The sequence below is a fragment of the Mandrillus leucophaeus genome, unplaced genomic scaffold, assembly GCF_000951045.1.
Source record: "Mandrillus leucophaeus isolate KB7577 unplaced genomic scaffold, Mleu.le_1.0 Scaffold511, whole genome shotgun sequence".
Taxonomy (NCBI): Eukaryota; Metazoa; Chordata; class Mammalia; order Primates; family Cercopithecidae; genus Mandrillus; species Mandrillus leucophaeus.
The window spans coordinates 1589783-1617380 of NW_012105487.1; the positions used below are offsets into that span (position 1 = coordinate 1589783).

The 27598-nt window shown below is 34.8% G+C and overlaps 1 protein-coding gene across 1 annotated transcript in view; it reads right to left on the reverse strand.

Moving 5' to 3' along the window:
* Positions 1-723: 723 nt before the first annotated feature.
* The window catches only part of LOC105551241 (glypican-5-like), a 768847-nt gene continuing 741972 nt past the window's right edge, over positions 724-27598 (reverse strand). Inside the window, exon 2 of the mRNA XM_011996406.1 lies at positions 724-1673. Within this exon, the coding sequence (XP_011851796.1) occupies positions 1516-1673 (158 nt within the window). The 3' untranslated portion in view covers positions 724-1515. The remainder of the gene's footprint in view (positions 1674-27598) is intronic.

Below are 27598 nucleotides of genomic sequence, written 5' to 3' on the forward strand. Positions count from 1 at the left end.
ATTAACCGAATGGATCAGGGAATGTTAGGTGTGGAATGGAAGCCTAGGAAAATGGCATCCAGAACTGATAGGTAGAATTAACACTTCTGGTTGTGAGGCATGTTTGAACGGAGAGTAAAACGTGATTGGGCAGCTTAAAAATGTTGTGATTTAAACGAACCATCCTTAGATCATTTTGTTAACTGAGAACTTAAGAGAGAACAAGGTTTGATGGTATGTTGTTTCCTGATTGGCAGAAATGGATTTTACCTCATTAATGTTTGCAGTTGGCTGTGTCTTGTTTACCTCTTTGTCAGAAGGCATTTCAAATTTGTTTGTTTTTTAATTTGAGGTCAGCAATTCCCTTTTCTATTCTGTGACTGTATTAATTATCTTTTCTATGTTGACTGGATATGATACTTATTAATAAAAACTAACTTCTCTTTTCCTCAAGTATAGCCATAGACATATCCTATTAGCATCTACTGGGGCAACTTATCCCAACTGAGAAATTAAGGACTGTTGGTTTGCAGCTCCATTAATGAGCAAATAGGAAAAAATCTAAAGCATTGCATATCATATTTGCTGTACATGTCTGCAGATATTCATAGGAACCTTAGAAATGCATAGGTAGCCAATTGTTCAACATCAGGCTTTAAAAAGAAGGTAGTACATCATATTTTGAAAATGGGTGAAAATATCATTTTTGCCAGAAGAAAATGACAAATATTCTTCAAAATTTTTCACCAAATAATTAACAGCTTTATTGGAGATATTCCTAGAGCAGGCATGTGCTTCCCAACATAGCTAAATCTATGAGGCAAAGAGAGAGGCGGGAGCAGAGGCACAATACCAAAGATGCATTTTGAATATAATGGAATACAAATCAGACGTCACTAAAATACTGAGCTTTAAGGTTCATCAGTGGCTAAGTTACAGTGGGTCAAAATTATCAAGGTTCTTCAGTGAAATTATGTGAAACGCTTCTCAAGAATCTACCCCATAACTTAGAGACATTCAGACGTTTCCTTCTACAGCTTGCAAAAATGGAAGAGTCTCTTGAATATGCATGCATACTACTTGCCATTGTATGCTTTGATTGATTTCATGATGTTCTAATTTCAGTACTTTAAGAAATACTGCATACGGTTTTCATTGTCTGGCAAATACACTTTCAAATGAGAACATTTTTAATTTAGAAAGGAAGGGGCTTGGAATTGATAATAAAATTACAGATACACTAAATGCTTCTTATTCAAAGTCACTTCTGTGTCCTTCACATCTTCAGATTTAATATATTAGAAGTTAAGAAGGTTTTCAGTTAGATTCAAAAAAGACATACTTTTAAAGTGTGTCATTTAAACGTTGAGTTTTAGGGACTTTATGACTATTTCAGCTTGGCTTCTGAGAAGTTAATGTGACATATCTTTTCATAAATATAATTGTTACATTGAAAAAGGATCTCTTATTCCTGGCATATGCAGAGAGAGAAGAAATCGAGACTTCAGTAAGGTATGTCAGGACAGACGAGTTCAGTTACCAAATCCCAGGAAGTAACATCACCACACCTATCAGAGTGAATGTCATAGATTCAGTCGCCGCTGCACATCCTGCTCCCGTTGTGTCTAAAGTACTGCCAGTGTCTGTTTGATGGATTTGCTTTACATCACTGAAGTTCATATCATCTGGCATCCCTGTAGAGGCAAATAAGAAAGCACAGGATGATGCATGACCACTTCCCCATAATACGTCTAGAACAACTCTTAAACTCAAAGTGTGGACAGCTTGGTTTTTGGGTAGCATTCTCTGTGTTCGCCTAACTCTAAATGATTAATATGATACAGGTATTCCCATCCTACTTAAATTGGAGAGTTCAAGCTCTTGGGTGAAAATTCTCAGAAATATTATAAGAGCAAAGTGAAAATATTTTTAGCTTTTTAAAATTTTTGGAACATTTCTGTGCCACTGGTAAGAAAGTAAAGACATTTAATTAATTAATATATCCTGAGGTATGGGATAGTTCTTGTTTCAGAGATGTATCGACTTCAGTAACTGAAAACTTTTCCTGTGAAAATAAAATCAGGTGAGGGAATATAATTGAATAAAACATTTTTTAAAAGTAGAATTTATACAGATCATATTTTACATTAGAATAAAGTAGGCCTAAGATCTCTTTAAAATTTATTTTATTTTTACTTGACAAATTTTATCTATACTGCTGGGGTACAATGTGATATTTTGACATGTATACCAGGAGGAATGATAAAATCAAGCTGGCTAGCGTATCCATCACCTCACATCCTTAGCATTTTTCTTGTGGAGAGAACATTTGAAATGTACCTTCTTAGCAATTTGGAAATATACAATACATTATGAATGATAGTCACCATGCTGCGCAATGGTCTAAAACATTTCTTCCTCCTGTCTAACTAAACTTTGTACCCTCCACCCACCATCCCCCCTCCCTTCCCCACACCCATCCCCTGGCAGCCACCCTTCTACTTTCCCCTTTTATGACTTCAGCTATTTTAGATTCCACATGTAAGTGAGATCAGGGATAGTACCTTTATGGAAATAGAAAATAGCAAAGAATAATAGCAACAAATGTTAAATTTTATCTTTCATACACACACACAACTGTGAGGATGGAGGTGTAGATATCTATCAAAAGATCAAAGAATTTGTTAATGGGTGGACTGGAGAATGAAGTTAGGGATAAAGTGTTTCATTTAAAAAAAATGCAGGCAAAGTCATAGACCAAGATGCAATCGCATTCTGGTTATTACTTCTGTACGTTATGAAACCTGACAAGTTGAGAAAAAGACTAACCCCTAAATTAACTGGGTTGAAATAATTGCTTTTAAAAGATGTTTACCTTAGTATGATATACTTAGAGAATTACTGATTCATCACTTATTATCTAGTGCCATCAGCATTCTGAGACTGACTGAATTATCTCATGGCATGCCACTATCGGTCACAATTAACAGATTTAAATTCATTGTTACTACAGCCACAAATATTGACATGGTAATTACAGAGAGATTGAAAAAATAAACTTCATATAAGGAAAAGTCAATATTTATGTAATTAGCCCAATACATATATATAATTCAGAAGCTAAGCTCTGCTGCATTCAGAGATGAGAGCATTAAAACGAAGCAAAGCTCTGCTGATCTGACATATTGATTTTACAGTCTGAGCTCTTACATTATTATTCATTGTTTGGGTGCTTGTTTTGCCCTTCTGTGTCATTAGGCAAGATGAATAAACTAGTGATTCCCTGTTTTTTTTTTAAATAGGGACTAGAGTGGAGTGCGAATATTTTAGTCATGGCTTTATACCTTTTGTTAAGCTTAACAAGAAGCTTTGAGGACTCCAGGCAATTAAAAATATATTTTATTCTAAGATAACTACATAAATTTGAGCTTTACAGGATTTACTTTTCATTTTTAAGCATTGTGAATTTGTGTTTGGATTGGATCCATGAAAAAGGTTTTCTTATGCCATTCTGAGCTTATATTTCATTCATTCATGAGCCAGACACTGATTCAGGTTTAGCGGATGCCATCATGGGTGAAAATATGTAAGTAGAAAGATGTTAAATCTTATGCCTGCAAGCCAGACAATGGCAGGAGAGCTTTTCTGCCTTCAATCAGATGCTATTTTACCATCTTACATTGAGGTGTTACTAATAAATGTAACAGTTCTAAGGAATATGGCCTTTGAGTAATAAGTATATGAAAAGAATTCAAGATCTTTTCAGGAGCCTGGCAGTCATAGCTGTAGTTATGGATCAAATCACAACCTTGTCATCTGTAAAAAGACATTAGCATGCCAAAAAGTCTAGCTCCATGATTATTTGATGCAATGATTATTTTCATAAAGAAATTTAATTAACCAAGCTTATAAATTATACCAAGTCTTATAAAGACCTATAAAAGAAAAAATTAGTTTTGAGATTTATTGTATTAATACTTTAAAGAAAAACAAAGTAATTTTTGAATACTCTTATATGCATAATAGCAACACAAAGGTGTCAATAAATTCATAGTTTTGCTCTTGGTGGTTTATAGTCTGATGGGGAAAGGAAATCGTGTTATTAAAAAATAAAGGTAATGTTAATACACAGGTACAGGCCTGGTGATTGGTGCTATGAAATATGGTAGGCTGGGAGCAGTGGCTCACACCTGTAATCTCAGCACTTTGGGAGGCTGAGGCGGGCGGATCACCTGAGGCTGGGAGTATAAGACCAGTCTGATCAACATGGAGAAACAGCGTCTCTACTAAAAATATAAAATTAGCCAGGCGTGGTGGCACATGCCTGCAATCCCAGCTACTTGGGAAGCTGAGGCAGGAGAATCACTTGAACCCAGGAGGCAGAGGTTGCGGTGAGCCGAGATTGTGCCATTGCACTCCAGCCTGGGGAACAAGAGCGAAACTCCATCTCAAAAAAAAAAAAAAAAAAAAAAAAAAAAGAAAGAAGGTAAAGGGATGTAACTTGGTCAGGGAGTGCTCTGCTAAGGAAGTGGTAAAGTGGATTAATTTATAGATATTATCTACAGAGCACTTGCTGTGGTGTTAGGTACAGTTCCAAATACTTCACAAATATTAAGTCATTTAATTTTCACAACAGTCGCATAAAATAGGCACTGATATTATTACCTGTGTTTATAGATGAGAAAACTGGGGCACTAGAAAGTTAAGTGACCACAAGCAGTGGAGCCAAGATCAAATCCAGAAGTCTAGACCCAGTCTATGCTCTGATCACCTGCCTCCCTGATTCCAAGCACATTGCTTGGCACCAACAAGTCAATACTTAAATTGAGAACAAAAAAGATAAATTACGTTGCCTACAAAGTGCATTAGGAGTGTTTTCTCTCCTTGCTTGTCATCTGGGATGGCTGAGTAGGTGCCACTTTGGGGTATTAATCAAGTAACCCAACGTATTCAGAGGTAGAATCCATGTGGGCAAGTTAATGATGGCGAATCAGAATGGCCTGATGAATCTGAGAGGACAGCACCTTCTTTTTGTGATTTACACAGAGGTAGGAGAGTGTAGGTATTTTCCTCTATCTCTATTTCATCTGTCTACGTATTTTAAACATTCTCTTAGTTTCACTAAGGAAAGACGAGTATGTTTAGAAACAGTGTGTTCTATTTTTAATAAAATTGCATGGACAAGAATGTATACATTGTTAATTTGCTCATTCATTTATAAAATCTGTTCACTGCCAGCTCTGTGTCAGGTATTGTGCTGGAGAGTGAATATACAGTATGTACTCACAGCCTTTTCCTGCACACTTAGATGAGTCAAAAAAACCACACACACACACACATACACACACACAAACACACACATATATGTATCTCCAGCAGGTGTCTTTTTCACCATTCCAATGGTGAGAGTGCGGGACAGATGGAATGCTGGGAGCAGGACTCCAGATCCTCTAGATCATTATTTGAATTCAACACTGTTTATCATGAAGTCAAAGTAATTTATTTCTAGAAAATATCCATTTTTAAGGCAGCTATAGTCATGACACCTCAAAAAAGACCTATTACATAGAACACTTTTTATGAATATTGTTGAATGAATAAATTGAATAATGACTCATTTACACAAGAACAGGATAAGGTTGATATTATTTTCCCTTATTCTAAAGATTAGGAAGTTTGATAGAATTACTTCCCTTTATTCTCAATATTAAGAACAGGGTGGAGGAAGTAATTTACTCAAGGTAACATAGCTGTGGCAGAATTCCAATTGTGCCCCGTTCAGATGTGGTCCTCATCAATTCCAGAGCCATACTGTTTGCCACTACACTTTCAAAGCATTGAACTTGAGGTCAAATTCCGGCTTTGCCACAGTCTAGCTGGTTGACTTTAGCTATGACCCACGTTTCTTGGAACTTTCAAATGAGAGCATTTTCAGTAAGAGAGTAGAGTTAATCAAAATATCTTGCTGGCTAAATTATTAAATCAATATTTTAAAAAAATTAGCTAGAATTGTATCCCAAAGCATTGTCTAAAGTAAATGTCTGTGGGACCAAAATGTAAGTAAAAATAATGAATAAGTAAACAAAATATATAGCTCTATATTTTTATTTATATACAGGTGGGTAAAGCCTACATATTTTAAGTCAGAATCTATAAAGAGAAAATTAATAGTTTTGACATCACACACAAAACAGGAACCTTTGGTACAACAGAAAAAAACCACAACACAATTGAGGATCCACACAGAAAAATGGAGAAAATTTTGCATTATAGATTGCAGCAAAAAGATCATGTCTTGAACGTAAAAATAGTTCTTACAATCCATGTGAAAACTATAAATGTTCCTGTAGAGAAACAGTGAAAGACCAGAAATGGATATTTACAATTATAAGGAAAGGGTAAAGTCTTCTTCACTGGACAACAAATAAATACTATCATACACACAACGAAGTGTCAATTATCTGTTGTCCAGGCGTTAAAAGCAAGACAGAGAGGAGAGTGTAACCAGTTGGGCAAGGGTACAGCCCTTCACCAGAGAATTTGCTAAAATATATTACAAGTGTTTAAAATGTTCATTTGCTTAGACCAAATAATTACACTTTTATGAAGCAATTCTGTGGGAATAATGGACGTGTGCACATATTTATTCACAAAATGTTAATCTGTGCATTGTTAATGAAAATCCTAAGCAAATTAAGTGCCAATTGGTAGGGAATTGGGTTAGGAAAATTAAGGTGCATTCATTTATTTAAAACTCTTTAGGGAGTAAATATTTATTAATACAGAAAAATGTATTTTGATAGCACTTAATGTATATAATTTTAAATAAAATACATGTGTATATATAGTCTCATGCTCTTTAATGTTCTTTTTACTCTAATAGTCTATTGCTGTGTTTCCTTGAGAGTAGAGACTCTCTCATTAATTTCTGTATTGACCTAGCAAGCATTTAGCAATAATTAGGCAAATGAATGTTGATGAATTTAATCCAGGGCATAAAATTACAAATATGTTACTCTAACTTAGTTCTTTTAATATAAAAACAAAAATTATATTGCAGCAATTCAGACTGTAAAATAAAGGATTAGAATTAGATGTGAATTAAAATTTTACATGTAATAAGACGAGTGGTAAATATCATGGAAAAGATTCATTATGAGGAAACTGATGACAAATATTTTCTGAATAAAATTGCTATGAATCTTATTATGTTAAATATAAACTGTTAATTTTGGTTGCTAGTTACTAGACTAATTCTTGTCATTTATGCTAACATTAGCCACATGTATTTTGGCTGGACATTAATGATTCTAAAAAATTTGAGATGGCTAAGCATAACTATTTGCCATTTTTTAAAAAAAGTATGAGGAGCTAATTCAGTCAGATCATGTCTCCTAGTAAATATGATTGGCGGGTGCATCCAGTATGTTGGGTCACTTGAGCCAAGGATATACCTTTTAAAACGATGAGTTATTTTCCAAAACCTAGGGCTTCCGTATAACCTGAGAACCAAAGAAGATGACGGTATGGCTAAAGATACAAGGTTCCTGGTAGCCCTATAGCCTCATCAAAACTCGTAACTGAAGTGCAATGCAGCTGTCTTCATGAAAGCCTTTTCTATTCCTTATGAAACAGAGTTTTGAGATATAGTTCCTCTTTTTGGTCTTAATGTTTTATAGCAATAGTAGCCTTCCTTTTTTGACAAATTATGTAAAAATAATGGAGTTATCCAAATTGTTAATAAGGGAAACAATGAATGAAATAAAGTAATGAGGGATTCTGACTGTAAACCAAAAATTAAGGTAAAATAGTATAATTTATTGTGAAATTATAGCTCTGCGTAATAGCAAGGAAAATTATTTGTCAATCTATCAAATTATTAGCAGCTCTCTAATAATGAATAATAAATAGATTTTTTTTTCTGGATTGAAGTTTATACATGAAGGGAATACTGTTTAGATCTTTTGACAGTTCCTGATGCTATGTTTCATCTAATAATGATCATCCAGTTACTTTTAAGTTTGCTTTATTGATTTTTGAAGGTGTTAGCAAAAGAACACACATCTTATTTTGAAAGAACATACAATTTTAAGCGATTTTGTAGCAATACTGATGTTGTGGTTTTTATCATACTTGTGAAATTTCTTCTAGAACGAATATGCAAATAGAAAATTTAAAAGGTCATTTTTGCATAATTGGTAATTAAAGCTAAGTATTAAAAGTATATCTATTAAATGTACCACAGTATTCAGTTATATACTGGTTCTTAGTCATAAGAATTTACAGGTAATCTGGAATAATTATTACTAATGATTCAGAAAATTATTTTTAAAAAGTATAAGGCTGAAAAACTATGAGTTAATGAAATTAGAAAATGTTACATCTTGTTTAGGTTAGTGATAATATGGACATAAAGTGCTATTAAACATTAAAATAATTTAAAAATCATATCTATGTCTCGACACATGGTAGTGATATTCTACAGTACCAAAGATAAATTTTTTTAAATGACCAGAAAAAAAAAAACAGGTGGCTGTTAACAGAACAAAACATTAGATTAATTTTAAAGAAACAATAACAGAGGCTAAAATAAGTAGAATAATTTGTTCTATTATTATTTTTCTTATTATTTTTAGAGATAGAGTCTTGTTCTGTTGCCCATGCTGGAGTGCAGCGATACCATCATAGCTCACTGCAGCCTAGAACTCCTAGGCTCAAGCAATCCTCTTGCCTCAGCCTCTCAAGAGGCTGGGGCTACAGGCACATGTCACCATGCCTAGATAATTTTTATTTTTTATTTTTGTAGAGATGGGGGTTTTGCTTTGCTGTCCAGGCTGGTCTTGAACTCCTGGACTCAAGTGATACCCCTGCCTTGGTTTCCCAAAGTGTTGGGATTATAGGTATGAGCCATATACCAGGTCAGAATAATTTATTTTAAACATGAAAGAAAGTAATTATCTATATAGAATTCTATACAGAGTTAAATGATGTAGAAGAAATGAGTACTTTCAAGAAAGAGTGAGTGTTTCTAACCATTCCCTGACCAATTTTTTTTGTTTTAATTTCCATTTTTTTTTATCTTAGTTTCATGGGGTACTTGTGCAGGTTCGTAACAAGGGTATATTATGTGATATTGAGGCTTGGACTTCTGTTGATCCCATCACCCAGACAGTGAACATTGTACCCAATAGGAATTTTTTCAGCCCTTGCCCTCCTCCTGCCCACCTTCTTCTTGGAGTCCCCATTGTCTGTTGTTCTTGTCTATATCTGTGTGTACGCAAGATTTAATTCTCACTGTTAAGTGAGAACATGTGATGTTTGGTTTTCTGTTTCTGCATTGATTCGCCAAGGATAGTGGTCTCCAGCTGCATCCATGTTGCTGCAAAGGACACAATGTCATTTTTTTATAGCTACATGGTGTCTGTATTAGTCTGTTCTCATGCTACTAGGAAAGACATACCTGAGACTGGGTAATTTATGAAGGAAAGAGTTTTAATTGACTCACAGTTCCACATAGCTGGGGAGGCCTCACCATCATGGCAGAAGACGAAGGAAGAGCAAAGGGATGGCAGCAGGCAAGAAAGCGTGTGCAAGGGAATTGCCGTTTATAAAACCATCAGATCTCATGAGACTTATTCACTATCAGAAAAGCACAGGAAAGACCTGTCCCCATGATTCAATTACCTGCAACCAGGTCCCTCCCATGACACAAGGGAATTATGGGAACTACAATTCAAGGTGAGATTTGGGTAGGGACACGGCCAAATCATATCAGTGTCTATGTACCACATTTTATTTATCCAGTCCACCATTGATGGACACCTAGGTTGGTTCTAGGTCTTTGCTATTGTGAATAGTGCTGTGATGCACATATGAGTGCATGTGCCTTTTTGGTAGAACAATTTCTTTTCCTTTGAGTATATACCACTAATGGGATTGCTGGGTGGAATGGTAGTTCTGTTTTTACTTCTTTGAGAAATCTCCAAACTGCTTTCCACAGTGGGTGAACTAATTTACATTTCAGCCAGAAATGTGTAAGTGTTCCCTTTTCTTCCCAGGCTTGCCAGCATCTGTTTTATTTTATTTTTTAAATAATAGCCATTCTGACTGGGTGAGATACTGTCTCATTGTGGTTTTGATTTGCATTTCTCTAATGATTAGTGATGTTAGGCATTTTTTTCATATGTTTATTGGTTGCTTCTGTGTTTTCTTTTGAGAAGTGTCTGTTCATGTACTTTGCCCACTTTTTGATGAGGTTATTTGAGTTTTGCTTCTTTTGTTTAACTTCCTTAGAGACTCTGGATAGTAGACCTTTGTCAGATGCATAGTTTGCAGATATTTTTACCCAGTATGTAAGGTGTCTGTTTACTTTGTTAATAGTTTCTTTTGCTGTATAGAAGCTCTTTGGTTTAAGTAGGTCCAACTTGTCAACTTTTATTTCTGCTGCAGTTGCTTTTAAGGACTTGGTCATAAATTTTTTGCCAAGGATGAAGTCCAGAAGGGTATTTCCTATGTTTTCTTCTGGGATTTTTATAGTTTGAGGTCTTACATTTAGGTCTTCAATCCATTTTCAGTTAATTTTTGTATATGGTGACATGTAGGAGTTCAGTTTAATTCTTCTGTATATGGTTAGCCAGTTTTCCCAGTACCATTTATTGAATAGGGAGTCTGTTCCCCATTGCTTATTTTTGTCAACTTTGTCAAAGATCATTTCTTTCTATGTGTGCTGCTTTATTTCTGAATCATCTATTCTGTTCCACTCGTCTGTGTTTTTGTACCAGTACCATGCTGTTTTTGTTACTGTAGCCTTGTATACTTTGAAGTTGGATAATGTAATGCTTCCAGCTTTGTTCTTTTCACCTAGGATTGCTTTGGCTATTTAGGCTTTTTTTGTTGTTGTTCCATATAAATTTTGACTTTTTTTTTTTTCCTAATTCTGCGAAAAATGACACTGGTCATTTGATAGGAGTAGCATTGAATCTATAGATTGCTTTGGGCAGTATGACCACTTAACAATATTGATTCTTCTAATCCATGAGTATGGAATGTTTTCCCCTTTGTGTCATCTGCAATTTCTTTCAGAAGTGTTTTGTAGTTCTTCTTGTAGAGATCTTTCACCTTCTTGGTTAGATGTGTTCCTAGGTATTTTATTTTTTAAGGCTATTACAAATGGGATTATGCTATTGATTTGGCTCTCAGCTCGAACGTTATTGGTATATAGTAATAATACTGATTTTTCTCACATTGATTTTGTATCCTGAAACTTTACTGAAGTTGCTTATCGGGTTTAGGAGACTTTTGGCATTCTTTAGAATTTTTTAGGCGTAGAATTGTATTGTCAGCAAAGAGAGATAATTTGACTTCCTCTTTTCTATTTGGATATCTTTTATTTCTCTTTCCTCTCAGTAGGACTTTCAATATTATATTGAATAGGAGTGGAAAGGGTAGACGTTTTGTCTTGTTTCACTTCTTAAGGGAAATACTTCTAGCTTTTGCCCATTCAATGGGATGTTACTTGTGTATTTGTCATAGATGGCTCTTCTTTTGAGGTATTTTCCTTCAATGCTTACTCTGTTTATATCATGAAAGATGTTGGATTTTATCAAAAGCTTTTTCTGTGCCTATTCAAATAACTATGTGTTTTTATTAGAAATCTGTTTACGTGGTGAATCACCTTTATTTATTTGCATATATTGACCCAACCTTGCATCCCAGGAGTAAAACCCATATGATTGTGATGAGTTAAATTTTTTTGTGCTGCTGAATCCAGTTTGCTGTTTTGCTGAGGATTTTTGCATCTGTGTTCATCAGGGATACTGGCCTGTTGTTTTCTTATTTTGTTGTGTTTTTGCCAGGTTTTGGTATCACAATGATATTGGCTTCATAGAATGAGTTAGGAAGGAGTCCTTCTTCTTTATTTTTTTGGAATAGTTTCAGGGGAATTGGTACCAGCTTCTCTTTGTACATCTGGTAGAATTCAGCTGTGAATCCATCTGGTGCAGGGCTTTTTTTTAGGTTCATAGGTTTGTAAAAAATTTATTACGGATTTAATTTTGGAACTTGCTACTGGTCGGTTCAGGATTTCACTTTCTTCCTGATTCAATCTTGGGAGGTAGTGTGTTTCTAGGAACTTATCCGTTTCCTCAAGATTTTCTAGTTTGTGGGACTGAAATGTTCATAGTAGTCTTTGAGAATCTTTTGTAGTCTGTGGGATCATTTATGTCACTTTTGTATTTCTGATTGTGTTTATTTGGGTCTTTACTTTTTTTTCCAATTCTAAAAAATTATTTAAGACCACACTTAAAAATGCAAGAAATTCAACCTAGAATGAAAGAGGGGTATGAAAGTTGTAATAGTGATCAAGGTAACTGACAAGCATCTAAGTAACTGTCTATCAATGTTACCTGAAAAAACAAAGCAATGGTTATATTAGGGAGTTCAAATCATAATGTGATTACAACATTTGGAAATAATTGTTTAAATATTCTAGCATGTTTGTATTAGGAAGAAGTGTGAAATCTTAACCTTATGTTTTATCCACACAAATATATATTTTATCAAATATTAAAAATTCAAAGCTTGCCACTTAAATAATTAATATAGGATGTATACATTCCTAGTCCACTGAGGAAAAGAGTATTAATGAAATCTAATAGAAGTCAAGAAGAAACAAATGAACAAACAGAGAAGCCTGATGCTATATATACTAGTCATTTACTGTAGTGATGATATCTACAGTTTGATAAGGGCTGTGTTTGGAACCAGTAGAGTTAGGAATATTCTTTTTCTTCTGAAGTTAGAAACAATTAAAATAGAAGCAACATATGCCCATTAGTCATTTGCATTTATATGTTTTCTTTTAAAGATTTAAATATTAGACCTGTAACCACAAAAATACTAGAAGAAAATCTAAGGAAACTTATTTGGGCATTGATCTCAGCGAAGAATTCATGATTAAGATCTCAAAAGCATAGGCAACAAAAATAAAAATAGACAAATGTAAAATTTTTAAACTAAAAAGCTTCTCTACAGCAAAACAAATAATAAAGTGAATACAAAACTTGCAGAATAGAAAAAATTTTGCAAACTATTTATTTGGCAGTGTACTAATTTCGTGAATTTCCAAGGAACTCAACTCAAAAACCAAACAAACAAACAAAACAAAATGTGCTAAACTTTTAGATTTCTCATCCTCTCTTGGATTTGCCAGACTACAGTGAAGATACATTCTTCCCTGTGCTTTACCATGGAGTAAATGAGGCGGACTCTATTCCTTTTGAGAAAATCAGTGATATTTTTCAGCTATGCTTGTGACTTGATAATAATTCTTAGATGAAACATTACATATCGTATGTAATCACATTTTCCAGTCTGGGTTTTAACAGTAAAATGGCTGATATTTTTATCTGTCTGATACTTGTAATTGTATTTTAGTTGTTTGTAACTTCTTAAAAAAAGGATTGTTTCTTATTGCATTGGATTGAAATTAAAGCTTTATCTAACAAATGAATAAATACATATTTAATATATATTGACCTATATATATGTATATTCATAGATACCATCACTACAGTTGGGGTAATCTATATATATTAAATAAATGTATATTCTTTCTCTATATAGATATTGGATATCTGTATGTTCAATATACTATTAAATATAATATACATTTATTGAATTATATATTTGTTGAATATTTATTGAATAACACATGTATTATATGTATATCTTCATAGATACCATCATTACAGGTGGGGTAATGACTAGTGGATATAGCACATAAATTGAAGCTCACATAAGATGTTTAGAAAAGAGACTATATATTAAGGCACAAAGTAAATATTAACTCTTAGCAAATGCTTTTAACACAGAGAACATAGAGCCCTTGACCACAACACAATAAAATTGAAAGCCAAAACTAAAGGAGAACCATGATCCTTACAACTAATCTTATCTGTGGTCTTAAAAGAAGATCTAAATAAATGGAGAGATGTAGCAAGTTTATAGATGAGAAGACTTAAGTTTATGTAGTATCTCTTACGTTGTGTTCTGAAACTTTATCGTGATGTCCTTTGATGTGGCGCTATTGGATATTCTGTGCTGGTCATCTCACTGGGCCCTTTTCATCTAGAAATGCATATCTATTTTGGGAAATGTTCTTGAATTATTTCATTTTCTCTGTTGTGTCTGAAAGTCTCATTATTTGAACAATGGAAACCCTGAACGTGTTCTCTAATTTCTTTTCCTAGTATTCATCATTTTACTGTACTTTCTAGGAGATTTCTTGAACTTTATTATTCAGTCACTTTGTTGATCTTTTCATAGATTTAAAGCTTACTAGCCTTTGTTTCACCAAGTGGAACTTGTGTCGTTTTTGTTTGTTTAAATATTCTTAGGCCTTATTAGGATGGTAATGACAACACAGTATTCTCCCCTTATCAAGTGGGGATATATTCCAAGACCCCTAGTAGATGCCCAAACCTCAGATAGTGACAAACCCTATATATCCAATATATTTTCTTAGATATAAATACCTATGTGATGGTTTAATTTATAAATTAGGCACAGGAGATTAACCACAATAAATCATTATAAACTACACCAATTATCACCATCTACTGTGTCATGTGAATGTAGACTCTCTCTCTCTCTTTCAAAATACCTCATTGTAATGTACTCATCTATCTTCAGACTGGGGTTGATCACAGGTAAATGAAACCACAGAAACTAAAATCTCAGAAAAGGGGGACTGTATAAACGTTTTCTTCTCTCAGTAGAGTCTCTGTTTAAAGTTGGAATTTTTTTCTGCTTGTAGATGTAACCCTTTTTCATGTAATACACTTAACATAAGTGGGGACCCTTGGTTATGGCCATATGCTAATATTTAAGAATGGGGACTGAAAAGCTGGCTGAAACTCTGATGTGCAAATGGAGCTCAGCAATTGTTAGACCAGTGTGATCTGACTTAGGTGCTTGTTAGGGAACCTATGTTTGTCAGCCAGGATAAGGGAGGTCAGGCTGGAAAAACAAATGCCCCCAGAATATTGGCAGCAGTGGCCCCTTTTAGTCCAGGTGACTCTGTATATTACCACTTGGTATCTCACTTTCATATCAATACATGCTTCAAAGGTCACCAGAGCAGTGGGAGACAAGTGTGGAGAGAGAAACTGCCAAGTAGGAGCTTCCATCTGGGGACCAGGCACAGTGGCTCTCTTTACTTATGGCCATTCCTGAGCGAAAGAGAGACTTTAAGACCAAATTCGAGAGAAAACAATACAAATTACAACAAATGTGTAGTTCTACCATGTACACAAAGGGAGAAGATCCAGAAATACTATAGATCAGAAGCCATGTCTCATGCCTCTTTTGTCTTTGTTTCCTGTTAAACTAGGCAGATACTGAGAGAAGACTCTTCCAACGTCCTGCCTGAGAGTAACTCCCTGGTTGCAATAATTCTGGGAGCCAAATGGGAGAAGTAGGCTGGGACCAGAGTGTAGATGTCAATATTTATTATAGGTAGGTAGACAGTATGGTTTGGATCTGTATCCCCGTCCAAATCTCCTGTCAAATTGTAATCCCCAGTGTTGGAGGTGGGGCCTGGTGGGAGGTGATTGGATCATGGGTGCAGATTTCCCCCTTGGTACTGTGTCATGATAGGGAGTGAGTTCTCATGCTATCTGGTTATTTAAAAGTATGTAGTACCTCCCCCTTCTCTTTCTCTTGCTGCTCTGGAACACATCCTGCTTCCCTTTTGCCTTCTGCTATGATTGTAAGTTTCCTGAGGCTTCCCCAGGGCTAGATGCCTCCATGCTTCCTGTACAGCCTACAAAACCATGAGCCAATTTAAACTCTTTTATTTAAAAGTTATCCAGTCTTAGATATTTCTTTATAGCAGAGTGAGAATGGACTAATACAGTAGGTAAGTAGGTAGATAGTTTTAATACTTTTTCTTTCACAATAATACTTTTACCCTCAACCATACTGAGGATTCTCAAGTCCTACCAAAATTATACCTCCCACATAGTATTGACGTATGGGAGAGACAGACACCTGTTAGTTTGGAGTGGAGGAAGGGATAACTGCTCGTTACAGCTTTTGACTAATCCTTACTTTATAGACCTTTCTTCTTTAACCTCTCTACCAAGGATAACTGATGATATCTCTCCCTGTATCTTTTTAGTTTTTTTCCTTTCTTGAGATGGAGTCTTGCCCTGTTGCCTAGGCTGGAGTGCAGTGGCGCAACCTCGGCTTACTACAGCCTCCACCTCCTGGGTTCCAGCAATTCTCCTGCCTCAGCTTCTCAAGTAGCTGTACTACAGGTGCCCACCACCACACTCGGCTAATTTTTGTATTTTTAGTAGGGATGAGGTTTCACCCTGTTGGCCAGGCTGGTCTCAAGCTCCTGACCTCAAGTAATTCAGCTGTCTTGGTCTCCCAAAATGCTGGGATTACAGGTGTGAGCCACTGTGCCGAGCCTATCCCTGTATCTTTAGGGGATCCCATAGAGCAAATTGAGTTGGTTCTCTGCTTTCCTCAATGCTGTGAGGGTGTTGGCTTTCTTGGGCATCCTATTTAGGTACCACATATCATCTGCTTTCCAGCTTCTAAATGTTGTTATTGCTATCTCTTCTTCTGATTCCTCTGCTCTCAGTAAATTTAAGTTTTTGTTTTAAAAAAATGTCATATATGTATTTTAGTGGGATTGTAGGAGGAAATACAATTAGATGCGTCTGCTGAATCTGTCATTTTGATGGCAACTTACTGACCGTTTCCAGGATCTGGCCACTGAAGCTTTGTCATGACTCTCTGGCTATGTCTATGGCAGGGTTGGCAATCAGTTTGCACTGGTGTAGTTCATGTCAGTGTCTGCTCTAATTGGTCAGCGCCCCTGCTGTAGATACTAATTATTCTTGATGATCATCCTTGATATAAAGACTATTGTGATTAAAAATACTGAGCAGTGTTTCATTTTGCTAAGAAACTTACTAGAGCTATGGGGATGGTTGGAATATTAGGAATTACTGTAATTTTGGCCCTTTAAATATTTTTGGCCCTTTAAATATTTTCTTTCATTTAGACTTTTCTATTGAACCTGTAATGCATATCATTCAGCACTGGATTGGGCATTGATTGAATAGATGCCATTTTTACTTACTAGTCTTGAATTAGCTGCAGCAAGTATAATGTGAACACTCATATGAAAGGCATCTTTTCTCCCAATGAAAGGTACAAATTAACTTCAGGAAAAATTTGCCTCTGTTTTACTTCAGTAAGTGAAGAATATTAAACAGCTAATCCTTAGAGCCTAAAAATTGTCAAGATGTCTGAGAATATTGTGCAGGAGAGATTGTGATGCTTATTACATTTATTAAATGGAAATAAATTATCTTGGCTTGCATATCCTATCCATCATGTTTATTATAAATTTGTATATTTAACTTAATACTACAACTTCTAAATATTCTGTGTCCATTATTCTTAAAGAAGCAATTCCATTGACCCAGGGGATAGCTAAACAAAATAGAGACAGTCATTACTATCATTTCTGAGAAGAATAGCAATGTTATCCATGAAGATATTCATAGAACACCACACGCATTGGAAGACGTTAGGCTGTGATGATGGTTCTCTGTTTGCCCCTGTGGTGTTCTCAACTGGAGGTGTGTATTTAGATTGGCCTATGTAACATAATTAAGGACATTATTTGCTGTACTTGAGTCAACAAGATCTTATGAAAATAACAGATGCATGTGTGAGGAGAGAACACTCACGTTGAAAGCAGGGGAATTTTATGGATGTTGAATATTACAGGATCAACTTACTTGACCCAGTATGGAAATTTCTCTATGCTTGCACTCCATCTCCTGGAATAAAAATCATCCATACTCATTTCTCAAACCCATATTTCATTGTTTACTCAGAATCTAATCCCATGTGACATATGGTAATGCAGTGCATAGTTTTCCACCTAATATCGTTTCTGGTGTAGATCCGTCTAACAACAGTCATGTCAGTTCCTTCTGTCCTTGTCCTTGTACACTTTCTGATTATAAATGCTGTGGTGTTTTAGCCAAGTGTGTGTTTCCTTCTTATTTTCATCACCCAGCTTAAGATTTATGTGTGTGTGTATATATACATATACATATACACACACATATACACATATCTACATATACACACACACACACAGAGTCATATATGTCCATATGTCTATATATTTTTGTCACTATATTTGAGTTCATGTATTGATCTCATCTACTTGATTTTAAGCCCCTCAAAGTTGCAATTATATTTATTTTTGTTTTCTATTCCTAGGGTTTGTAAGTAGCTCTTCATAGCACCTACATTTAGTAAGTGGTTTTTAAAATATATAACTTAGTAAAAATAAGTTTGGCATATAAATAAACACTTAACTCTTTTTAATTTATTTAAATTAGACCTACATAAACTCATAGAATTCATGCTAGGAGACAGTGAAGTGTAGTAGAAAGAACCTGGGGTCAAGCTCTAGAAACCTTAGATAATTCTTATTGAGATTCATTTCTTCATCTGTAAAATTTGCATCATAATAAGACCTTTTGTCAGGATGTATATGAAAATTCAATGAAATCATAAATATGAAAAATACTTTTTAATATTTTTACACAGGACAGAAATATGATTTTTATTTGCATATTAGAGGCCAATGCAGGCAAAGTGAGTTGACAAGCAAAGTTCATTTGGAGGGTAGGTGACAGAGCCAGAAATAACATGCCAGCCTCCTAACTCTCAATTCTACAGCAGTGAGTCCTCAGGAGTCCCCTTTGGGACTCACTGCCCTAGAGCAAACTACCTTCACCACTACAAAAACTAGTCAGACATTGTGTAAAGTAAATAGGAACTCAGTAAGTTAGAAATAATCATCTCTATTATCAAATAATTATTACTACAAAGTTAATCACCTGCTTATAAGTGCTTACATTTCAAAGTCCGGCAAAGATGATTATTTAATCTGTGTGTAGGGTGAGGCCCTATATAGTTAGCACTTGATACACATTGAATTAAAAAAATCCTACAGGACACAGGCTCAACAAACATTAGCTATATACAAAAAAAAACCAACAAATCTTCATACAACACACGTGACTAAAGACAGAGTGTGTCAGTCTGTTCTCACATTGCTATAAAGAACTACCAGAGACTGGGTAATTTATTAAAAAAAAAAAAAAGTTTAATTGGCTCATGGTTCCCCAGGCTGTACAGGAAGCATTGCTGGAGATGCCTCAGGAACTAGAAATTGTGGTGGAAGGTGAAAGGGAAGCAAGTATGTCTTACATGGCTGGAGAAGGAAGAAGAGAGTGAAGGGGGACTTTTAAACAACCATATCTCATGAGAACTCACTATCATGAGAAGAGCAAGGGAGAAATCCACCCCCATGATGTAATCACTTCTCAGCAGGCCCCTCCTCCAATACTGAGGATTACAATTTCACATGAGATTTGGGCGAGGACACAAATCCAAACCATATTGCAGTGGCTCACCTATTCCCAGGGAACTTGAGGTAAACTAAGTTTTCCTGAAGGTTTCCCACAGAACTCTGCACTCTTAACTTTTAAAAGAGTGAGATATACCTAGTGTAAATGATTTGTTAATGGATGCAGCACACCAACATGGCACATGTATACATATGCAACAAACCTACACGTTGTGCACATGTACCCTAGAACATAAAGTATAATGAAAAAAGAACCTCTTTGCAAAGCAGAAGTTTATTGTTTTAAGAGTATTATGATGTAAAAAGGGATATTGATTCTCTAAGGGATAAACATTGTTCTGTGGAAGGGCCAGTTTTAGCACAGACTTAGGTGGGGAAAAATAATTTCTAAGTATAAAATCCAGAGAGAATGTGGCTATGTAGATAGGGATTGGAGGATACTACACAATGGAATAAGAGTAAATGGGGACCAGAGAGAAATGATTCTCCATGAGCATCTCCATGTAGTCTCAGAATATCTCACTGTCTCTGCAAAGAGGGCAAACTTTGAGGTGTACAGTTCTAACACCAGCAATGGCGAAAATGCATTATAAAAGAAAGACTTTGAGATGGGCATACTTTTTATTTCTAAATAATAATCTACAGCATATGTTCCTTTTCAAAATATCCGCATAGTTCTGTTTTTTAAAAATCTCCTTGGATGCATGAAGCAAAATTCAAGCAGTTTGTGCAGATAAAGCTGTTAGAAGTTATCTAAATATTGGTCAAAACAAATTTATTGTCTGAAGACTGTCACTTTCCACCAGATGGAACACATTATGCACGTGATAAACGTCTCTCATTTCACTCTCACTAATATTAGCGAATACTAGCTTGTTTATGGAATACTAAAGCTACGACAATCTGGCAAGATCTGGGATGTTGCTATTCTATTCCCAACTCATTCTGTAGTGCATAAATACAGCAGTGATTGTGGATGCCAGGTAGGATTGCAAAAATCACTACAGCAATCAGATTCAATTAAATTAAGAACAACATGAATCCACAATACCAAATTTAGCACCTGAACAAAATATATACTTTATTAAAGTGTTACCTTGGGCAGTGTCTTTCTATGTAATATGATGATATGGTTTGGCTCTGTGTCCCCACCAAAATCTCATCTTGGATTATAATCCAAATTGTGATTCCCATGTGTTGGGGGAGGGACCTCATGGGAGGTAATTAGATCATGGGGGCATTTCCCTCAGGCTGTTATGATAGTGAGTGAGTTCTCCCTAGAGCTGATGGTTTCATAAGGGGCTTTTCACTCCTTCGTTCAGCACTTCCCTATCCTGTTGCCATGTGAAGAAAGAGTTTTTGCTTCCCCTTCTCCTATGATTGTAAGTTTCCTGAGGCCTCACCAGCCCTGCAGAACTGTGAGTCAATTAAAACTCTTTCCTTTGTAAATTATCCAGTCTTGGGCAGTTCATTATAGCAGTGTGAGAACGGACTAATACATGTGGTTTCTCAACATTGTTTGTGAAACTTAGAGCCATTTTAAATGGAAAAACTTTTAAATATATATATCCCCAGTTTAGAAAACTGATTTTGGTTATAATGTTAGTTAAATATGTACAAATGTACAGCTAGACACAAACCTTTATGATATAGGCTACACTGAACTTACAAATTAAAATCAAACAATGATAAAATAATTAATATTAAAATTACCAATTAATGTGATGGATGATTTTGTCATCCTGGCTCTAAATCCTCCTCTACTGTGAATCAGTATAGATAGCGTGATGGTTAATTTCATGTGTCAACTTTACTGGGTCATGGGATACCCAGATATTTATTTGGTCAACAATTATCCTGAGTGTTTTTGAGTGGGTGTTTTTGAAGAAGATTAACGTGTTAATAGGTAGACTGAGTAAAGCAGATTGCACTCACTAATGTAGGTGAGCCCCCATATAATCAGTTAGTGTCCTAAATAGAACAAAAAGGCTGACTCTTGAGCAAGAGAGATACCTCTGTGTGTCTTCACACTGAGACATCACTTTTTTTCTGGGTTTCAAGCCTGCCAGCCTTTGAATTGGAACTGTATTGTGGATTCTTCTAGTTCTCAGGCCTCCTGGTTCAGGATAGAAATACACCATGGGCTTCCTGGGTCTGCAGCTTGTGGACTCACCCTGAAGATCTTGGGATTTACTAGTCTCCATAATTCTATGAGCCAATTTCTTATAATAAATAATAAATATATCTGATCTTTCTATCCTTCTACCATGCTACATATATTATATATAATATAAAACATGCATATGCATATAATGTGTACATGTTACAGGGATATAATATGCATATGCACATGATATTTACATGCTATATGGATATAATTATATGCATATATGATTTGCATATTATATGGCATAATTATATGGATATGCATATAATATTTGCATGCAGTATTTGATATATATGGCTGTTACTAGCAATTGATTTAATAATGCTTTATCTCACATTTATTTCTTAGAAAACCAAGAAATGCTTGGAATAATATTTTGGTAGTATTTAAATGCGATGCCTAAAAATTAAAATGTCAGATTTAGGTCTTATAGGTGAGCTACTATGTCAAGTTATAATAGGCAGAATATTTTATATCAAGGTTTTATAAGCATAAATACTAAGATAATGCTTACATAGAAACCACTGCTTTTGGGATTTGAAAGCAATAGGAAATCTCACGAAAATCACCATTTGTATCATACATCTTTATATAACTCTAAATGCTTAAATTCACTGGAAGAGAATTTAATGAGAATAGAGTCCAGGTGAATTTGACATAAACTTTTCTATTTGCAGCATGTAATATCTGATCATTCTTTTTCTTACAGAAAGCAATACCTTTTGAATAGATTCTATGCACAGATCTGGGATGGGAGGCTGCACACTGGGCCTGTTGTTTACAAAATTTGGATTGCTATCTACTGAAGAATTCATTATTCTAATGTGAACACACTGACATTGAGATTATTGAAGAGAATGAAATAAATTAGAACTGTGAAAAACATGTCTTCTAAGAATAAATAGATTTACCTATCGTAGTCTAATTTGAATCAAATTGAGTATTTTATTTTTTAATTTTCTTCCCAAGGAATGCATGTTGTCTAAAGTTATACAGCCTAGCTTGTCCCCTTAACAGAGCTAGGTACTTTCTGCTTGACTTTTGTAAGATTAAATAATAAATAAAACACAATTCCACTCTTTCAGGCACTGCGTATCATGCCAGTATAGCTGACCGTGAGTGAGGCTGAGAACATGGAAGTTAGGGTCCAGTCAAAGGCATGTCAAGTCAGCATTTCTCTGGATGTTATTTTCTTATCTTTTAAATATATGAAATATCAAGCTCATCAAAGGGATCGTGCCTCAATTTTGCATTTTCTGAAACATAGAATAAATGTATCACATATAAAGCATCTTTTTTTCCATTATAGATTACAACGTATTCAGCTTCATCAGGAGTGAGATATAACATTAGAAACTCTTCTGGCCATAGAATGATTATTTCAACAATTATCCTCAAAATTTTTTGAGGAGAAAATATGGCAGCCTGTGGAACACTAATGTCTCCAGTTGTAGTCAAATGGGGACTTAACAATAATTTTCCTTCCAATTGTATCTTTGAGCAGCATGGACACAGAGAATATAAAAGTTCTAGGAACATTCCTGCTTACTACAGTTCCAGAGATAAGCTTCCTTAACTCTCCTGAAAATAAGCTTACTTGACTCTCCTGGAAATATGTTGGACATTTACTGGTATAAATATTTGAAATCAGTAAACATTTGTTGGCTTCCTGTATTGTTCCAGGAACTGTATTCAGTATTTTTTGTATATATAATTGCTATGTATTTATATGATTTATAGATAATGCTGATCAGGGTTTCCAAAATACGAAGTTAATACATTTGAGAAATAAAAAATAATTGACTATTTTTTTACTTCATGATGTGAACTGCCTATGTCCAAAGTCATAATACAGGGTGAAGAGAACATAAACATTTGTGTAAATACACAAAAGCAGGGACACGCACCCACGCACGCACGTCCACACACACACACACGCCCATATTTTTCTTGTAAAAGTACCACAAAATGCAAAAAGATTTATTAAGGAAATCTATTTTATTTTTAAGTTTCTGCTCTGGTTAAGTCTTCTGCCAGATTTCCATTACATCTACCTCTTCCTAAGTACTTTCACTTTTTGTACTTGCAGACCCTGGTTTATTTCCATGCTTGTTTTATGAGGTGAGTGAAATTTAATTAGAACATTAAATAATACGTTATAGATAAGGGTCAGCATTCTAGCAGTAGAAATATCACTGAATTCATTTCCCTGTGACTGAGAAGACTTACACCTGAAAGCTATACAATACTTTTCTACACTGTAATTTTTTCCCTAAGAATTAGTATGAAAATGGAGTCTTTGTTAAAAACAATGTTCTTAAATAACAGGTTTACACTAAGATAGCAAGAAGATAGCACTTAAAAAATCAATCAAACCTGCTTCTTTCCCCTACCATCATCCTTGGGCATCCTCAGTTTCCTAATTCATAAAATGAGGTGATTGGAGTAGACACCTCCAAAGTGTCTTCCAGCTCTAGCACACTAAATCATGATTATTTGAATCACATTACTGCCTAACAGCCAGAGGCAAAGGGTGGCTGGGTGGATCCTCACATATGAGGTCCTGTCCCTCTGTCCTAAGATTCTGCCTTCAGTACAAAGATAACCGTTGCACTGTTACTCTGTACAGATGATTACTTTAAAGAGAGTTAAGTTACATAGTTAAATCAGCTGTGTAATTTTCTCACTTGTCATTTAGCAACATCGATGACAGATTTAGTCAAATTACAGTTGTTTTTTTGAGGACAAAGAAGATGTCATGCATATATAATATTTGGTAGCAATGAGTGATGGATGGTTAATGAACCATGAAACCTTTCTCTTTTTAGATATTATAAAATGCAGAGCCACATCCTGCTTTTGATCTGTTTGCTTTTTGTGATCTAACCCTTCAGGTGTGAGCTATTTTTATATGTGCTATCCATGTAAGATTCTCTCTAAGAATACCAAAAGAGTGGAGGGATGGTGGATGCCTTCGGAAATATCTTTGTCTTTCTTTAGTCTCAAATTCTCACTGACCTTATTGCTGGCATTAAGCACAGATATACTTGCATCAATTTAATTCAACTCAGCTAGAATCAATTGAATTCAATTTAATAAATATTTGCTAAATGCTCAGCCAGTTAGACCAAAAAATTTAGTCTATGGTTCTAAGGGATTGTAGAGCATTTAGTGTTTCATAAAAGGAAGTACACTGGTTCAGCAGAAGTAAAGTTCACAATTGATACAAATTGGGGTGGTTAAGAGATTGAAAAGAGGAATATAGGCTGTGTTTTTGAACTATGATATAGAAGTATATAATATTATGAAAAACAGTCCACGTTATAACTCCATGATTTGGTTTCACCTCAGTTACTGAAAATAATTTAACAGTCTTTATTCCTTCTTGAACAATTACAATTCCAATAGCAGGAAAAATGTCTGGCACATGGTCGCTGCTCAAAAAATACTTGTTGAAGCAGTTAATAAATCAATGGATCTATGTCCTTTCATTTGGTTTAATCTTTTTCCTTCCAGATCATTGTTTTCAGTGACCATTCAAACAGTAAAATCATTCATACTTTGCCTTACTTTTGAATGATTGTTAAGTATTATAAACATTTTTATTTTGACAATTTATTTCAGCAATTTGAAAATAATTCCATTAATTTTGGGGCATCAGTTTTTGCTGATGAATCTATTTCTGTTTTTCTAATTGTTTTAGTCCTGGCTGTCTTGTTTTGTGTAACCCTAATTCACAGTAAACCTTAATCTTGTCATTGGGGGAAACAAACAAACAAACAAACAAAAACTATCCTACCCATTGTTTGGAGATACATGTCTTTTTGGGTCTAGAGTAATCTTACTTGTCTTTCTGGGGTGTGCTATGACTGTAAAGCTCTAATCACTTTTTCATGGGCCGTTTTAAAATGTTATTTATATGCTTAGTAACCTGAGAGATAAGATAGTTACTACTCTCCTAACAAAAGTGCATGCTTGCTTACTGCTTGCTGTAAACTTGGTGGTCCCCAAGCTATGGGTTACCCAGCCATGACACAAACCCAACTAATATGTAGCATTCATCTGGACCTTTTCACATCACTCTCAAAGGACCCAGAGAAGACAAGTAACAGAAATATGCTGATGTTCATGCTGCTTATGCCATGAGTAATACATTCCTTGGCCTCTGATCCAGGAATCTCTTGGTTTCTGCCAACATCCCCCAGTAATAACAGGCTTACTTGTAAGTTTGTAAGTTGGGTAAAATCCAGTACTGGAACTATCACATACATTGAGGGAGATTGTAAGGATAAGTATGTTTGTGTATGTGAAAGTAATTTCAATACTGTAAAATGCTATGTATATTAATAATAATCTGGGCAGAGAAAAGCTACTTCCTAGAGAAAATCAGACATAAAATTATCTTAAATGGAAAACCAAGACCACTTGTGAAGTAATCTTGAGAAAGCTAACAACCTGTCAGAAACAAAAACCCTGAACATATATCTAATCAAATCTCTACATCATGCTACCAATTCAAGGAAGATGTAAGAGAGGAACATGTCAAGCAATACCACTGGGATGAAATCGGTGAAACCTAGTCTATGAAAAACTCCTGGAACAATTGACTCACTATTTTACATAAATAAATCATAAGGAAAAAGTAGAGAAAGAAGGCATGTACAGATTATATAAAATTCAAGAAATATGACAACTAATTGCAATATATAAGCTTTATTGACATTGATTTGAACAACTAACCTAAAATTTTAAGAGACAACCCAAGAAATTTGAACAAATACTAGATATTTTATAATATGAAGGAGGACGTACTTAATATTTTAGCATGATTATGTTGTTGTAATTAATGTCCTCTTATGATATATTTAAAAGTATATGTGAATGAAATGCAGTGCTATCTTGAGTCAAAATTATCTGAAAGTGGAAAGAAATTGATGAGCATAGACATAAGATTTGCCAGAACTTGATCATTGTTGCAACTATGGATGAGTATTAAAAATATACTAATGAAGTAGTATTCACTATACTATACATTTTCTGTATTTGATACTTGCCATAATAAACATTTAAAAAAATCACTTCTACTTCATGGAAAAAGATTCTCTTTATTTCTTCTATCATTAAATTGCTGAATTTAAAACTAGGTCTATTGGTAAAAATAGGCTTTTATGAATCTGGGGTCTTATTTAATAAGACTGACTGTTAACAATGTTAATGCAAATCATGATGCAAATATCAAAAGCCAAATAATTTTTGAAGCACACAAACAGAATGGATCAAGCTAACCAGAACAACCTGGTTTATATGACAACAATTTGAGGAGGCAGAGAAATTAGGCCAAAATAAAAGGGCATTATGAATTGGAAAGGAAGAAAGAAGTAAAATTAGCTCTGTTTACTGATGACTTGCCCTTATATGTAGAAAGCCCTAAAGATACCAAAACAAAAAATCCCATTGCAGCTAATAAGAAAATTCAGTAAGTTACAGTACAGACAAAATCAGCTTAGGAAAATCAGTTGTGTTTCTGTACACCAAAAATGAACGATCAGAAAAGAAACGACAGAAACAATTTCATTTATAATAGCATGAAAAAGAATGCTTAGGAATAAACCTAAATAAGGTGGCAAAAGACTTGTACACTGAAAACTACAAAATGTAGTTGAAATTAAGGAAGACACAAATAAATGGAAATTTATCCCGTGTCCATGAATTAGAAGATGTAATATTGTTAAAATGTCCATACTACCCAAAGCAATCTATAGACTTAATGCAATCCCTATCAAAAATCCTGATGGCATTTTTTTTGCAGAAATTGAAAAATTCATTCTAAAACTCATAGGGATTCTTCAGGGACTCCCAAGTAGCCAAAACAGTTTTGAAAATGAAAACAATGAAAGGGCTTACACTTCTTGATCTTAAAATGTATTACAAAGTTACAGTAATCGAAACAGTGTAGTCCTGGCATAAAGACCGACAAA